General features: G+C 38.0%; 5 protein-coding genes across 5 annotated transcripts; 2 read left to right on the plus strand and 3 right to left on the minus strand.

Annotated features, from left to right (window-relative positions):
* Positions 1 to 2,015: 2,015 nt before the first annotated feature.
* LOC108440241 (hemoglobin subunit alpha-1-like) lies at positions 2,016 to 2,631 on the minus strand. The gene is made up of 3 exons (XM_037535502.1): positions 2,531 to 2,631; positions 2,233 to 2,440; positions 2,016 to 2,144 (listed from the first exon to the last, which is right to left on the minus strand). Exons 1-3 carry the CDS (start codon positions 2,623 to 2,625, stop codon positions 2,016 to 2,018), a joined length of 432 nt encoding a protein of 143 aa, XP_037391399.1. The 5' UTR covers positions 2,626 to 2,631.
* Positions 2,632 to 6,438: 3,807 nt separating this feature from the next.
* On the plus strand, positions 6,439 to 7,232 carry LOC108440251 (hemoglobin subunit beta-2-like). Its single transcript, XM_017719036.2, has 3 exons — positions 6,439 to 6,562; positions 6,653 to 6,875; positions 6,999 to 7,232. Exons 1-3 carry the CDS (start codon positions 6,471 to 6,473, stop codon positions 7,125 to 7,127), a joined length of 444 nt encoding a protein of 147 aa, XP_017574525.1. The 5' UTR covers positions 6,439 to 6,470; the 3' UTR covers positions 7,128 to 7,232.
* A 1,310-nt stretch (positions 7,233 to 8,542) lies between these two features.
* Positions 8,543 to 9,158, minus strand: LOC108440250 (hemoglobin embryonic subunit alpha-like). Its single transcript, XM_017719035.2, has 3 exons — positions 9,058 to 9,158; positions 8,760 to 8,967; positions 8,543 to 8,671 (listed from the first exon to the last, which is right to left on the minus strand). Exons 1-3 carry the CDS (start codon positions 9,150 to 9,152, stop codon positions 8,543 to 8,545), a joined length of 432 nt encoding a protein of 143 aa, XP_017574524.1. The 5' UTR covers positions 9,153 to 9,158.
* Positions 9,159 to 11,640: 2,482 nt separating this feature from the next.
* LOC108440249 (hemoglobin subunit beta-2-like) lies at positions 11,641 to 12,341 on the plus strand. Its single transcript, XM_017719034.1, has 3 exons — positions 11,641 to 11,764; positions 11,867 to 12,089; positions 12,213 to 12,341. The coding sequence occupies exons 1-3, from the start codon at positions 11,673 to 11,675 to the stop codon at positions 12,339 to 12,341; spliced, it is 444 nt and encodes a 147-aa protein (XP_017574523.1). The 5' UTR covers positions 11,641 to 11,672.
* A 1,906-nt stretch (positions 12,342 to 14,247) lies between these two features.
* Positions 14,248 to 14,933, minus strand: LOC108440248 (hemoglobin embryonic subunit alpha-like). The gene is made up of 3 exons (XM_017719033.2): positions 14,833 to 14,933; positions 14,535 to 14,742; positions 14,248 to 14,446 (listed from the first exon to the last, which is right to left on the minus strand). Exons 1-3 carry the CDS (start codon positions 14,925 to 14,927, stop codon positions 14,318 to 14,320), a joined length of 432 nt encoding a protein of 143 aa, XP_017574522.1. The 5' UTR covers positions 14,928 to 14,933; the 3' UTR covers positions 14,248 to 14,317.
* Between the last annotated feature and the right edge of the window lie 1,058 nt (positions 14,934 to 15,991).

A 15,991-nucleotide genomic window follows, 5' to 3' on the forward strand; every position in this document is an offset into this window, starting at 1 on the left:
AAATTTAGTACTATGTTATTTTAAATTCAACCTTAAGGTCAGTGTCATCTCACAAAAACTTTGAGCTTAAGGTCTGTTCCACCTTAAAAAGGTTCCACCTTAAACACTGTGCCACCTTACATTTTTTGCTATGTTATTTCAAGTTCCACCTTAAGTTATCTGCCAACTCACAAAAAGTTCCATCTTAAAATCTGTGCCTCATTAAAAAGGTTCCGTCTTAAACACTGTGCCACCTTAAATTTAATGCTATGTCATTTCAAGTTCCACCGTAAGGTCTGTGCCACCTTAATTTCATTGCTGTTAATTAACGTTCCACCTTAAATTGTGTGCCTCCTTTGATTTTGTGCTATGATAATTGAAATTCCACCTTAAATTTTGTGCTACCTTAAAGAGAGTTCCATCCTAAATTCTGTGCCACATTAAATTTATTGCTAGGTTAATTGCAGTTCCACCTTAAAATCTGTGCCACCTTAATTTTATTGCTATTTTAATTAAAGTCCCACCTTAAATCCTGTGCCTCCTTTAATTTTGTGCTATGTGAACTGAAAATCCACCTTAAGTTCTGTGCCTCCTTAAAAAGGTTCCACTTTAAATACTGTGCCATATTTAGTGCTATTTTAACAGCAGTTCCACTTTAATTTTTTTGCTATGTTAATTGAGGTTTCGCCTTAACGTGGGTGACATGTTAATAACCGTTCCATCTTAAACATTGTGCTATGATAACTGAAGTTCCACCTTAAATTTATTGTTATGCTAGTTCTACCTTAAATAGACGTTCCACCTTAAAATTCAGTGCTATCTTGGTGCAGTTCCACCTTAAAAGCAATTAACCCTTAACAGAGCTGCTGAGAATCAGGCTGGGAGTTGGTGAGGCATTGAGCTCACTGCGTGGATTGTAGGTGTTGTGTGAGAGAGGGGGCCATTGTGACATCATGTCTGGCAGTCTGCCAACAGCCTCCCCATTCATTTTCAATGGGACAAAAATTCTCACATTTTGGGCCGCTGTTCGGAATCCGTGCATCCCATCAAAAAGCTGCACACAAGCAGGCGTCACACAACCGGCTGGAGTTGAAACGGCGTCGATATCTCGATAACTGCGGGACTAGTTACGCGGCAAAGAAACGGCAGAAACGTAAGAATAAAAATACATTTAAAAAAATATATATATAAATCGGATAACAGTAAAGTTGCGCGTTGCTTAAAAATCGTATTTTTTAAGAGATGATTTAGACTTGAAATTAATTTGTTAATATATTTATGAAAACCTGTCGCTCAACATTTGTCCAACTCAACGGGTCACAGTTTACAGTGCAGTAAAGTTCACTATAAACTAATAATATACACTACTGATAAAAAGGAAAACTAACAACTAAATATACACTAACTTGTTTAATTTACATATTTCAAGCTTATTGGTATAAATTGTTGAAGGATTTTTGAGGGCTTTCAGTTATTTAACTAGGCTGATGAACATTCAATTCTGTGTTTGTAACAAATTTTCATTTCTATGAATCAATGAATGTTTAGAGTCGTGAAACATTTGCAAGACGTGGATAGATTATATTTAGATGGTATGGATGATGAGATTTTTGGTCCAGTACAAACGTCAGCGCCAGTTTTTCATTGGTGTGTTGTACACGGCTAAATACAACGGTTTAGTCGTCGTTCAGTTAATTGCTTTGTGATGATGTCGTCATGTCCCACTGCAGAATTTGACCCACTAAGAGCCTCCAAGTGGTTTAATTGTTTAGATTGCAATTAATTAAATTAATTTAATCTGATTAACCTTCTTAAGCATCAGTGCACGATTGATCTGCGTGTTTGAGAAGTTTTAATTTTCCTTCATTCAATGATAATCATTCTCTAAAAACACTGGAAACTCCATAAGATATGAATACACACCACAAATAGTGGTAATGGCAAACAAAAGTTCAAGCACATTTTGTTTAGATCATTCAGAACCATTTATTGGATCTTAATGAGGCAGGCTGGGCGTCTAATGTGAGCTCGGCAGCTTATCGGTACTTCTCAGAGAGAGCCAGGGCCACAGCAGAGAGGAACTTGTCCATGGCCACGTGCACCTCAGGAGTGAAGTCGTCAGGGAACTGGATGGCCAGAACCACGAGCAAGTTGTGGGACAGGATCTACAGAGAAAGAAAGGTCCGATTAAAACGCTGTATGATGAGCGGGAATCGAGAAGGAACTGGCAGCATTAAGAGTCACACAACTTGCCTTGAAGTTGGCTGGATCAACGCGCAGCTGGAAAGCGTGCAGCTCGCTGAGGGTGAGCAGTCCGTTGGTCAGGTCATCGATTTTGCTGACAGCCTCTGCCACGCCAGACATCACAGTCTTTCCGTGCTTCCTCACTGGGGCAGAGCCGGGGCTCAGGTCCTTCCAGTGGGAGAAGTAGGTCTTGGTCTGCGGGTAAACGACCAGCATCCTGCACGGACACATACAGACTTTACTGTCAGACCTGAAGAGAAACTGGACAGTAAACAGAGAGAAGAAATGAATGAATCAAGCCTCCTACCTAGACAGAGCGTCGGTACCGATCTCCTCAGCTTTTGGGGCGGCCTTGGCCCAGAAGCTTTTGATGGTGTCCTTGTTTTTGGCGGTGAGGCTCATGGTTACAGAGTGCTTTGGAAGAGGACTTCTGTAAAATGTCACAGGGAATCGCTCTTTTATACCGCGAGCTGAAGCCGGCACACCCGGGACCCACCTCGAAAACCCTCCAGAGATGAAAGATTATCTGCCTGACAGAGACAGGCCCTCCTTTCAGAGGGTAGGTAACAAAATACTAAATTTAACAGATCTACAATTGTACAAATACATTTAACATTCTCAGCTCAAATAAGCGCGTGAAACGTTAATCTGTGTTTTTTCTTGTTCAGCATTAATTAATTTCAGTGTTTTGGGGGCTGAATGGTGACGTATTCAAAATATTTATTAGAGAAATTCTTTGCTGTCATATTTCTAAATAATTCACTTAATGGTTCCCTATTACTATAAAATGTTCAAAGATTTGCTTTAAATCTGTTTCTCTTTATTTCTGCCTTGTAGTTTAGTATTTGTTTGATTTTTATTGATTGATTCAGCTTTTTCATTGTAGCTATCTAGACTGAGCAGTAAAATTAAGAATAAACAGTTTGTTTGTTTGTTTGTTTTTATCATCCGAAAATAAATATTTTTGGATTGGCTGTTAAATGTGCTGAATTCACTGGCCATTAAGCTTATTGAGCTCATTTAAATGCTTGACAAAAACGGGTGTCTCTTATCAATAGAAGCTTATTTTTGTAGGCGTGACCTCTGAAGCCTCTAGATAACAGGCTATTTCTTCTTCTTCACTGTTGTGAGTTTCATCGTTTCACTATGAAGACTCTTCAATTTCATTGAAAAAAAATGCATACACTAAATATGATAATGTAAAACATACATTGATAGAGGTAAAGATTTATTATTGTTCTAGCCAGAATATCTTGGACTGTTCTTTATGTCTTTTATTTATATAGTTTACATGCTTTATACTTATTTTGTTCATTTAATAATAAGTAAACATGGACTGCATTCACACAATTAAAACAACTTCCTTTCCTTTCTGCCTTTCTTGATTTTAACTGATTTAATAATCGTTTGGTGGCTCAAGGACTTTGTCAGTGTAATGAATGAGGTCATGGGCTACAGATCAAGAAAGAAGACAGCAAGCCAATGTATCTAAACAACACAAGATAACACTATTCCCCTGAAAAGACTCAGCTCCTTGCCACTACACATACCCATTTTTAAGCTTTGATGAGCGTTGATGGCTTCATTCTGCCAAAAGCTGTGGTGCCACTAAAGGTTGGTAGTAGTTTGTAACACATTCCGTTGTTCGACCCATCATCATAATGTTTCACTGTGATGTAGCCCAAACTATGAACTATAAAAGACCAATTCACTCTCCAACACTCTGGAGTATGAATATAATACACTGTACATCAATGTAGACCATTTATGGTGAGTGTTCTTTTACTTACAGTGAGAGGTGGATAGTCTAAAACCATAGTTAAGTGAAAGTATTGTTATTTTAGTAAAATAATGACTTAAATGAAAGCTTTTTCCTTGCCAGCTTGATTAGTATAAAACGCAGCATTTATAAAATCTTTCAAATGTATATAACTTATAGGAACAAAAGAATAATATGCACTACTCTTGTTTGTTTGTGTATTAGAATACAAAAATAATGACCTCAAATTTCAGCACTGTGGGCAGTTGGAAAGCACCTCAGATACTAGCATACTAAAATTAAACTAGAACATTGTAAGTGTTATTGCGTACGTGAAACTATTACTTTAATATACTGAAGAATGTACAAGTCTATCATAATTTTACGTCAGGATATGTAACTACCACAACTTGAGTGTGTATAACTTACAGCACACTTTACAGACTTGGTCACGTCCTCACTATAAACAGTTGATTACAAAAGTTTCAGTGTGACGTATAATGGTCACTGTTCATGCATAAGCAAGTCTGTTTTGTAATATGATAAGCTTGTTTTGCAAAGAATTTAAATTAGCTACTGATTTTTATATATTTGTATGACAATCATCAAACTAGACATCGGAAATTAGACATCGGTCCTGTTGTTATTACAGTGTTATTGTTATTTTTGCCTTAATGCAGTGCTGCCCAGTGCAAGTTCTTGAGCATCTCTGTCCCACACAGTGATGGGAACTAAACATGTAAGAAAACAAGAACATTTTTGAAGCCCTTGACTTCTTCTGTTCTGCTCTGTCATTATCTTCCATTTGTTCCACACCATCTTGAGGCAGGCTCCTCAAGCTAGGGTTGTGTTGTGACAAAAGTCCAGTTTCTTCATTGGATGAGCACTGCACCTTGTATGTCCTTTGACACTGTAAGGAAAGTGCCATCTTTCTGGTATTTCATTTCCATGTTTTAGTTGCAACTCAGCATCATTGCAAAAGTTTGATATGTTAACAGATCAGACCCGAGTTTAGATGGAGGCTTTACAGGTGGCACAGTGCAGGATAGGGTTTTCAGTGGCCATGAAAAAAATGACACAGCTTATTCCTTAACTCCTGATCATAGATCTGGAGGATAACATTTCCCAGAACATCCCGTTTTTGGCCATTTCTACCATTTCTCTCTATTTTCTACAAGACTATGAAGATGCAGTTTAACGGTTCCATCTAGACAGTCATTCCAGACATCATACGGGATTTTCCTATAAAGAGTCAATCATTGAGAAGAGTTTTCACACCAGTGTCAGTTTCACAAAATATCAGATGCTATGTTGTAATAAATATCAAGAAGTTTAAAGCTAATAGTTTAAAACCAGCAGTTATATAGCATAACCCAGGTTTACTCATTCTGATTAATATACTGGTCACAACATGGTCAGAATTACAAACACGTTTCATGCTTGAAAATGGCTGCTAAGTTTTCTGAGTGTTATACTGTGTCACAAACCTCAGAAACAGCTGAACATAAGAATATTTAACAACCTAAGTGAGTGATGACTGAAGTATGCTATTTATATATTGAACTGAAAAATAACATAGACAAGTGAAATTATTTTAAATCAAGTCAATATTTCTAATACTGTTATTTTAAGAATATTGGATTGTAATGGCCCTGCGATGGACTGGCGACCTGTCCAGGGTGTAACCTGCCTTCCGCCCGATGACTGCTGGGATAGGCCAGCACCCAGCACCCCCCGCGACCCTGACGGAGAAGCGGCTTAGAAAATGGATGGATGGATGGATTGCAATGTTTTAGACGTTATTTACTCGATCAAAGCAACGTTCTGTTCGCAAGTAATTTAGAAATAATACTCGAGAGAAAAAATATTTTAAGCCAGTCATAAACTTATCAGCGTATTCTCAATGCGTTAAGGAGCTTGTTGATTTCTGAGATAACTGTTTACCGTCACACTGGAACGATATTCTGACAAATGTGTCTAAAATGTACTGTTTTGGTTGAAAAGCCTGAAACAATTATGTATTTAGTTGCTTCAAAATATGCAGAATCGTTTACATTATTTTAAACAACTCTGTTTTGTAATTCCTTGCTTTATGTTAAACCTTACAGACTGAATGGAAAGGCTCAGTGTGTAAACTATTATGTTGGGACAGTTAACTGAAATTCTGGAACTGTGGAACTTTAGATTTCACATGAACATGTAGTCTCGATTGGAAAGCTCAATATTCTTATATGAACTTTCAAGAACTCCCCAAGAGCCATTAATGATATTCGTGTATATCGGCAAGCACCATGACAGCGTTTAAAAAGTACACTGACATATCTGATAATAATCTTTCACCCTATCAGACCTGACTCCACCCACTAAAACTGTTAGTCAGCTGGGTTTGGGAGGGGTGGGCTTATGTGTATATAAGCTGCAGACCGAGACTCTCATCTTACAGGGTTCTTCCTCATCAGGACACGCAGAAACCTTTCAAGTCAGCAACATGGTTGAGTGGACAGAATTCGAGCGCGCTACCATCCAGGACATCTTCTCCAAAATGGATTATGAGTCCGTGGGACACAACGCCCTGGCAAGGTACGTTTCTGAAAATCATCTTAGACAAATTAAAGACTTCGTTCTTATTTCATTCCTTACCGTCTACTTATGTTTTTTCCCACTACTCAGGTGTCTGGTCGTGTACCCGTGGACTCAGAGGTACTTCGGCAACTTTGGAAACCTGTACAACGCCGCTGCTATCATGGGAAACCCCTTGGTTGCTGCTCACGGCACAGTTGTGCTCCATGGTCTGGACAAAGCTGTGAAGAACATGGACAACATCAAGGCTACCTACGCTGAACTGAGCGTGCTGCACTCTGAGAAACTGCACGTGGACCCCGACAACTTCAGGGTGAGCGCCGTTGTAGTTTAGAGCAGGAATGATGTCTTTTACTAATCGTCTTCTGTTCGAAGTTTTAGTTCCGCTTAATGTCTGTAAGATCACTAATATTTCTTCTTCTTTATCTTCTCACAGCTGTTGGCTGATTGTCTTACCATCGTCGTTGCCGCTAGACTGGGGAGTGGTTTCACACCTGATGTGCAGGCAGCTTTCCAGAAGTTCCTGGCTGTTGTAATCTCTGCTCTGACAAAGCAGTACCACTAGACGCTGAATGGACTTTGACTGATAAAGAGGATCGTCACAAGTTTCCCGTAGCAACAACGAGCCTGTGTTTGTCAGTTAAAGCAAATAAACAAAATTAGAATTGAAGCATTGCTTGTGTTTGTTCATGTGTTATTTAAACATCTCTAATGGGCTAAATGTTCTGGTACGTTTGGTTGCCTAAGGATTATGATGCTGCACATTATCCTGTTACAAAATGTCACATTATTAACCTAATAGACATTAATACTACTACTACTACTACTAATAATAATAATACATAATTACAAATTAAGCAACCAAATACAGTTTCATATGGGCATTAAAGAAAAATACAGGCTTTAACTGTTATTAAAAAGTTCAGAAAATGCCATTAATATTTCATATCAAGGGAAATTTAAAGCCCTATTTTCTGATTATTCTGCCTGCATTTTATATGCAACAGTATGCAATTCAAGTGAACAAAAGAAAAGTTTGCTGTCATCCCTTTATGCCTGGAGTAGTTCTATTTGTCTTTTCAGTAATTCCTTAGCTAAATGGAAAGAAAACCAAGAAAAACAAATAGCTGCAATGGTGGTTAAAAGAAAAAAACAACTAACAAAATACTAATGTTTTCTATCAGAAAATTAACAAAATATGTAATTTGATAGGAGACATCTCAGTCAGGTTTAATCAGTGAAATTATTTGAATGAATGATACTGGTATGCAGAGATGTTCCTCAAAAGAGTAGAACCTTTGTCTGCATGTTAACGAGGTTAATGTGGAAGTAGTGAATTAAAGTTCACTAGGCACATGCAATAAATGTTATTAATGAGAAATAAGAAAATAACAAAAGAATAAAAAATACAAAAAAATGTTTCTCAAAATTGTGGAAATGTTGTCCACACGTTACTCTGCTTAGTAAACAAATTCATAACAGTACACTTTGTAAGCAAGTTTGCTTTATTTTGGAACAATTCTACATTTTATTTAAAGAATTTAAGATTGCATAAAAGAAACGTGTGGCTTGAATTATTTCAATTGAAATTAAACTGTGAATGTATTTATGAAATATGGAACAACCTTTGTCCCAACTTTTTTAAAGTCAAGTTGAAGAAGTTGTTTAAATGTTTAGATTGTAATTATGTATATATATATGAACATAATGCATTTTTTCGTAATTCGTCCCTGAACCTTGCACCAGTGGATGTGTTGTGCGTATTTTATAAGCTTTCTATAAGTTTTTATAAGTTGACTATCTTTATTATCATTGATAATCATTTTTCACATTTGCATTGGAAACTCCATAAGATATAAATACACACCACAAATAGTGTTAATGGTAAATAAAAGTTCAGACACATTTTGTTTAGATCATTCAGAACCATTTATTGGATCTTAAGGAGACAGGCTGGGCGTCTAATGTGAGCTCGGCAGCTTATCGGTACTTCTCAGAGAGAGCCAGGGCCACAGCAGAGAGGAACTTGTCCATGGCCACGTGCACCTCAGGAGTGAAGTCGTCAGGGAACTGGATGGCCAGAACCACGAGCAAGTTGTGGGACAGGATCTACAGAGAAACAAAGGTCCGATTAAAACGCTGTATGATGAGCAGGAATCAAGAAAGAACTGGCAGCATTAAGAGTCACACAACTTGCCTTGAAGTTGGCTGGATCAACGCGCAGCTGGAAAGCGTGCAGCTCGCTGAGGGTGAGCAGTCCATTGGTCAGGTCATCGATTTTGCTGACAGCCTCTGCCACGCCAGACATCACAGTCTTTCCGTGCTTCCTCACTGGGGCAGAGCCGGGGCTCAGGTCCTTCCAGTGGGAGAAGTAGGTCTTGGTCTGCGGGTAAACGACCAGCATCCTGCACGGACACATACAGACTTTACTGTCAGACCTGAAGAGAAACTGGACAGTAAACAGAGAGAAGAAATGGATGAATCAAGCCTCCTACCTAGACAAAGCGTCGGTACCGATATCCTCAGCTTTTGGGGCGGCTTTGGCCCAGAAGCCTTTGATGGTATTCTTGTCCTTGGCGGTGAGGCTCATGGTTACAGAGTGCTTTGGAAGAGGACCTCTGTAAAATGTCACAGAGAATCGCTCTTTTATACCTCGAGCTGAAGCCGGCACACCCGGGACCCACCTCGAATACGTACCAACTTGGAACCTTTCCAGAGATGAAAGATTAGACAGAGACGGGCCAACTTCTAAGAACGTACCTAACAAATATAACAGATCTACCATTTTACCAAAACATTTATCATTGTCAGCTCAAACAAGCACATGAAACGTTAATCTGTGTTAATCTGTTTCTACATTGATTAATTTCATTGTTGTTTGGGCTAAATTCTGATAAAATCAAAGCACTAATGGAACATGAATTTTCTGCTGGCATATCTAAATAATTCACTTTGAGGACGCCGTTAGAATATTTAGAGATCAGCTTTAAAAGTGTTTATCCTTATTTTTGCCTTGTGTCTTAATATTTTTTTTTGTTCTTGTTCTTTCTTCTGTTCACTCACTATAGCAATCTAGACTGTGCAGTGAAATAAAACACTATGATTTTCTTTTATCAACCGAAACCACATATTTTTGATTGGTCATTAAACATATGGAGTTCATTGTAATGCTTGCCAATAACATGTGTTTCTAAGAATTTGCTTGCTATCAAAAGAAGCCTGTTGTCATGGGCGTAACCTCTAAAAAGTCTAGATAACAAAGTATTCTGCTTCATCACGGTTATGAGCTTCTTCTTTTCAATTTCATGTGTTATGGCCATTTACATTGCACTCACCAGATGACGACCAATTCATTTCAGAGAAGGGAAACAACACACTTAATGATCTTAATATAAAAATAAAAAAAAACATGAACTGATACATGCATCGACCATGCATTGCCGTCACAGGCAGGGTACCTTGGACTATGTATTTTTGCATTTGGCTGATGATTAGGAAGGTAACAGTAGATGCATGTATATAGATATACATTTTATACGTAATAATTTGCTTAGTCAAAAACAAGTGAACGCCTGCAGCGATAATAAAAAAATCGTATATCCCCTCCGCGTTCCTTGATTTTGTCTGATCTTGTTATCAAGTGTATCTACGTGCTAGTCACCGTTATTTTTCCATATTTAATGAGGCCATGACCAACAGATCAGGCAAAATCAAGGAAAGAAGACAAGAGTAATTTACTCCAGTACAAGTATTGTGACTTAAGTTGAACAATGTCTGTGGTAAAGGATTTTTCATCTTCAGCAAAAGTATAAAAAATGTCAGAGGTTGGCCAATTTGAAAGCAGGGAGCAGCCCAGATGCTTTAATAAACATAAATTAAGTAATGAAAAAAAATGTAACTGAGTTAAAAGAAAAATCCTTTCCAACTGCTTGAGTAGAAGTTTATTTTCATATACATGGGAAAGAATGTTAATTCTTGAGTACATGTCAGTAAATGTACCTAGTTAATAGTTAATACCAATATCTGCTTACAGTACACTTTATAGACTCATTCATGTTATCTTTGTAAACATTCAATTTAAAACATTCAGAGTGGAAATCGTGAAAAACAGGTCAATATGTTCAGTAATATCTTGTCACAAGCATGTTGTCTTCATGTGTTCAGCTTTAGTGACTAAAAGACAGGTTTACAGCGCTGAGACGGAGAGTGTTTACTTTTTATTGTTGTTATTACAGTGTTGTTACTGTTATTATTATTATTGCCTTAAGGCGGTGCTGCCCAATCCAAGTTCTAGAGTGTGTCTGTCTTGCACAGCGATGGGAAATAAACATGTAAGAAACCAATAAACTAAGAATGCAGTTAAATGATTTTAAGTTTCTGGAGCCCTTGATTTGTTGTATTCTGCTCTATCCATTTCTTCCATTCATTCCACATACTGAGGCAGACCCCTTAAGATAGGCATGTGTTTTGACAAAGATGCTGGCCACAAGTCCAGTTTCTTCAGTGAGTGAGTTCTGCGCCTTGTAAGTCTAGATAGCACCCGTAAGCTTGTCAAGAATGCTATACTTTGTCAGATGCCACATAAGGAAATTCATTTAAAATATTTAGGTCATTGTGAAATTATTTCCCGAGAAAAGCCATATCATCTGCTAATGACCGAGTGAAAAGATAATTTCACTAGATTAAATTATCAGTGTTTTCTCAATACCTTCAGGAGTGTGTGGACCTCTGAGATAGCACTTCTTTCTACGTTCACATAGAACTCACTAAGACCAAAATTCTAAATGAAGTGCCTCCTGCTTTTTATTTCATGTTCATGTAGTGCAATTAACATATTAACTGTTAAGCACTCCCCCACAGAGCTATCATACTGTATAATATAGTGATAGTCATTCATTTCACCAAATATCATGAGGGCGTTTTAGAAGTACACTAAATATCTGATAATAATTTTTCACCCTATCATGACTGAATCCACCCACTAAAACCATCAACCAATCAGCTGGGTTTGGGAGGGGTGGGCTTATGTGTATATAAGCTGCAGACCGAGACTCTCATCTTACAGGGTTCTTCCTCATCAGGACACGCAGAAACCTCCCAAGTCAGCAACATGGTTGAGTGGACAGAATTCGAGCGCGCTACCATCCAGGACATCTTCTCCAAAATGGATTATGAGTCCGTGGGACACAACGCCCTGGCAAGGTACGTTTCTGAAAATCATCTTCAGATCATACTTAGACAAATTAAAGATTTCGTTCTTATTTAATTCCTGACCATCTATTTATGTTTTGTCCCACTACTCAGGTGTCTGGTCGTGTACCCGTGGACTCAGAGGTACTTCGGCAAGTTTGGAAACCTGTACAACGCCGCTGCTATCATGGGAAACCCCTTGGTTGCTGCTCATGGCACAGTTGTGCTCCATGGTCTGGACAAAGCTGTGAAGAACATGGACAACATCAAGGCTGCCTATGCTGAACTGAGCGTGCTGCATTCTGAGAAACTGCACGTGGACCCCGACAACTTCAGGGTGAGCGCCGTTGTAGTTTAGAGCAGGAATGATGTCTTTTACTAATCGTCTTCTGTTCAACGTTTTAGTTCCGCTTGATGTCTGTAAGATCACTAATATTTCTTCTTCTTTATCTTCTCACAGCTGTTGGCTGATTGTCTCACCATCGTCGTTGCCGGTAGACTGGGGAGTGGTTTCACACCTGATGTGCAGGCAGCTTTCCAGAAGTTCCTGGCTGTTGTAATCTCTGCTCTGACAAAGCAGTACCACTAGATGCTGAATGGACTTTGACTGATAAAGAGAATCATCACATGTTTCCTGTTTAAAAACGAGCCTGTGTTTGTCAGTTAAAGCAAATAAACAACATCAGAACTGAAGCATTGCTTGTGTTTGTTCATGTGTTTGGTGCAGTGTGTAGCTTATGTTACTCAAAAGGTCTGCCCGACAACTGATTGTAGTGCAGCACATTATCCTGTTATATATATCTACACGTTATTAATCTAATAGACTTTCATTCATTACACATGAATCAAACAAATAACTTTTCATAAAGCCATTAAAGACAAATACACAGTTTAATTGTTTTTTGAATGTCAGAGAGATCTGTGTAGTCCAAACAAACAAATACATGTATTCCTTTATTTTAAAGGAAACATTCTATAATAGAAAAAAATTCACTCAAATGACGAGTTGACTATGCAGGTGTAACGTCCTATTTTATTTGTCTGATGTGTATAATTTCATAAATAAGTGCTCTAGCAAAACAAAACAGAAATATTAGAATGAAAATAAGACAATGTAAGCGATAGTTTTAGAGGACACAGATTGGCACCATAAAACAGTTATAAATAATTTGACGTACACAATCAATGCTCTAGTGAATTGATTATGTAAGCCATATATAAACAGTTATTATATAAAACATTGACAATACAGTAATCCTGTGAAAGGCTTACACATACTGTTGTATGCACAACTGTGGTCAAATTACATGCTTTGTTGATTTTGTAAGTGAAAATAAGTTTATCCTCTACAAAGAACACACTTTGGCACATTTTAAGGCATAGATATTGCAAATTAGCATGTAGGCCACACAAATTCAATGTTTTATTTTGTATTTTTTCTAGTATGTAAAACTGTGCTCTAAATAATTGGCATACTGAAGTCTATACATATTTTCACTTAGAAAATCAGCATAATTAAAATTTTACTATTTGACCAGGAGAGGAAATGTAGAGCAGACCAAAGAGTGTAGTACTGTTGTCCGTATGTTAATCAGACTAAGAACAGAGGGTACTGCAGTTCCTTCTAAACTCATCAAAAATACTAATGAGAAATTCCTCAAAACTGAAAACATATATAATGTTCCTCAAAATAGTAGAACTGCTGTGTTTAGTGTTAAGCACAAAGTCCTACAGTTTAAAACAAACACACAATAATAACAAAAAAAAATAACACGACGATATTCAAAACAAATAAAAAATATCTCAATTTCTCTTTCGTTATCTTTTCGTTATTTTCGTCAAATCAATTACAGAAATATTGTGAATGTATGTAAAAACTAATATACAGTAGTTCACTAATATTTTGTGAGCTTTTTAATTTAGGTAGACTGTAGCGAACCAGCAACGTATTGAAATTATTTGTAACGCATATTCCTCTGTATTAATAAATGAATCTTTATCAATGTGACACATTTGCAATAGAGGGATAGTGTTTCTGAAGCCAACCGGCAACACGTCACCATGTAAATAGCTAAAGCTATCCACTAACCAGTAAATATCAAGCAAAAACTTTATTTCCAATTTCCTTTTGTCATTGTTCTGTTGAGCACAGGGGCTGAACACATTTTACTTCTTACTATGGTTCACATAAGCACTTAATGAGTTCTATCATTTTCCTGGACATTAATGAGAACATACGAGTTACTATTTACATTTCAGTTGTGTATGAATTTTAAATGCTATTTTTTTATTTAAGGCTGAGGGCCACAATAAAAAAGTTTGGTCTAAATTTACTGAACCTTGTTAAGCACCAGTAGACACGTGTTGGGCGTGTTAAAGAAGCTTTCATTGATTTTTATTTATTGACAATCACTCTTTAAATGAGTGGGAAACTCCATAAGATATAAATACACACAAATAGTGTTAATGGTAAATAAAAGTTCAGGCACATTTTGTTTAGATCATTCAGAACCATTTATTGGATCTTAAAGAGACAGGCTGGGCGTCTAATGTGAGCTCGGCAGCTTATCGGTACTTCTCAGAGAGAGCCAGGGCCAGAGCAGAGAGGAACTTGTCCATGGCCACGTGCACCTCAGGAGTGAAGTCGTCGGGGAACTGGATGGCCAGAACCACGAGCAAGTTGTGGGACAGGATCTACAGAGAAACAAAGGTCCGATTAAAACGCTGTATGATGAGCGGGAATCGAGAAGGAACTGGCAGCATTAAGAGTCACACAACTTGCCTTGAAGTTGGCTGGATCAACGCGCAGCTGGAAAGCGTGCAGCTCGCTGAGGGTGAGCAGTCCATTGGTCAGGTCATCGATTTTGCTGACAGCCTCTGCCACGCCAGACATCACAGTCTTTCCGTGCTTCCTCACTGGGGCAGAGCCGGGGCTCAGGTCCTTCCAGTGGGAGAAGTAGGTCTTGGTCTGCGGGTAAACGACCAGCATCCTGCACGGACACATACAGACTTTACTGTCAGACCTGAAGAGAAACTGGACAGTAAACAGAGAGAAGAAATGGATGAATCAAGCCTCCTACCTAGACAGAGCGTCGGTACCGATCTCCTCAGCTTTTGTGGCGGCCTTGGCCCAGAAGCCTTTGATGGTATCCTTGTCCTTGGCTGTGAGGCTCATGGTTACAGAGTGCTTTGGAAGAGGACTTCTGTAAAATGTCACAGGGAATCGCTCTTTTATACCGCGAGCTGAAGCCGCCACACCCGGGACCCACCTCGAAAACCCTCCAGAGATGAAAGATTAGACTACATTGCGGCTGCTTGCCAGAGATAGGCCAACGTTAAAGCCTGTCAGGTAATACTCAGCTAATTTTAACAAACATAACATTTTTTCATACATATTTCACCTGAACAGCTCCAAAATGCAATAAATGACAAAAAAAGCATATTTGTTCAATTTTACTTGTTTTGTTTTAGTAGTTTACAAGCTAAATCACCACCATTCCTGAGAAAACACATTAATCTATTTCTGTGCAATGGGGACAAATCAATTGGCAATTATTGCAGATCTAAATATTTTCCTTCAATGTTACTGCCCTAAAAAACAGTGAGTTTTTTTCTATCTCTCTTTGTTTTATTGGTCCAATTTTGTTCGCTTGTTCTTTCCTTTTTATAGCAGCCATACATTGTTCATGTTCATACATGTTCCATACATCACTGATTTTTTTTTTCTTTAATGAGTTTTTGCAGGGGATAATGCCAGGCATACTTATAGAAAAGAAAAAAAATAGCTATTATTGGCTGTCTCAAAGGATGTGTTTTCAAATTATTTTCCTTTTACTAGGTGTGACTAAATAAATGAGTCTAATACAGAGGTTATTTCTACATACTACACCCTCAGTGTTAAAATTTCAGTATGTATGTCCCACTTACAGTGTCATTACCACAGAGTTCATAAAAGAAAGTGCCATAAAAAATAAGAGGATACGTTTTCCTTTGGTTTGAAAGACAAGGATAAACCCAAAGGGCAGCTGGAACCACAACACACACCGCAATATCCTTCGCAAATCAGCACTAGACAGTTCCCTTTATAAACCCCATTTATAAACCTGCGTGAAGATAAAATGAGTACTGATGGCAATAAAGTCTGTATCTGGGTGCTGTATGCATGTCAGACAGATGAACAATGTGCATATGATTCTGTATAGAATCTAACTGAAAATGGTTCTTTATAGCACCAAAACG

Source organism: Pygocentrus nattereri, chromosome 27, assembly GCF_015220715.1.
Source record: "Pygocentrus nattereri isolate fPygNat1 chromosome 27, fPygNat1.pri, whole genome shotgun sequence".
Taxonomy (NCBI): Eukaryota; Metazoa; Chordata; class Actinopteri; order Characiformes; family Serrasalmidae; genus Pygocentrus; species Pygocentrus nattereri.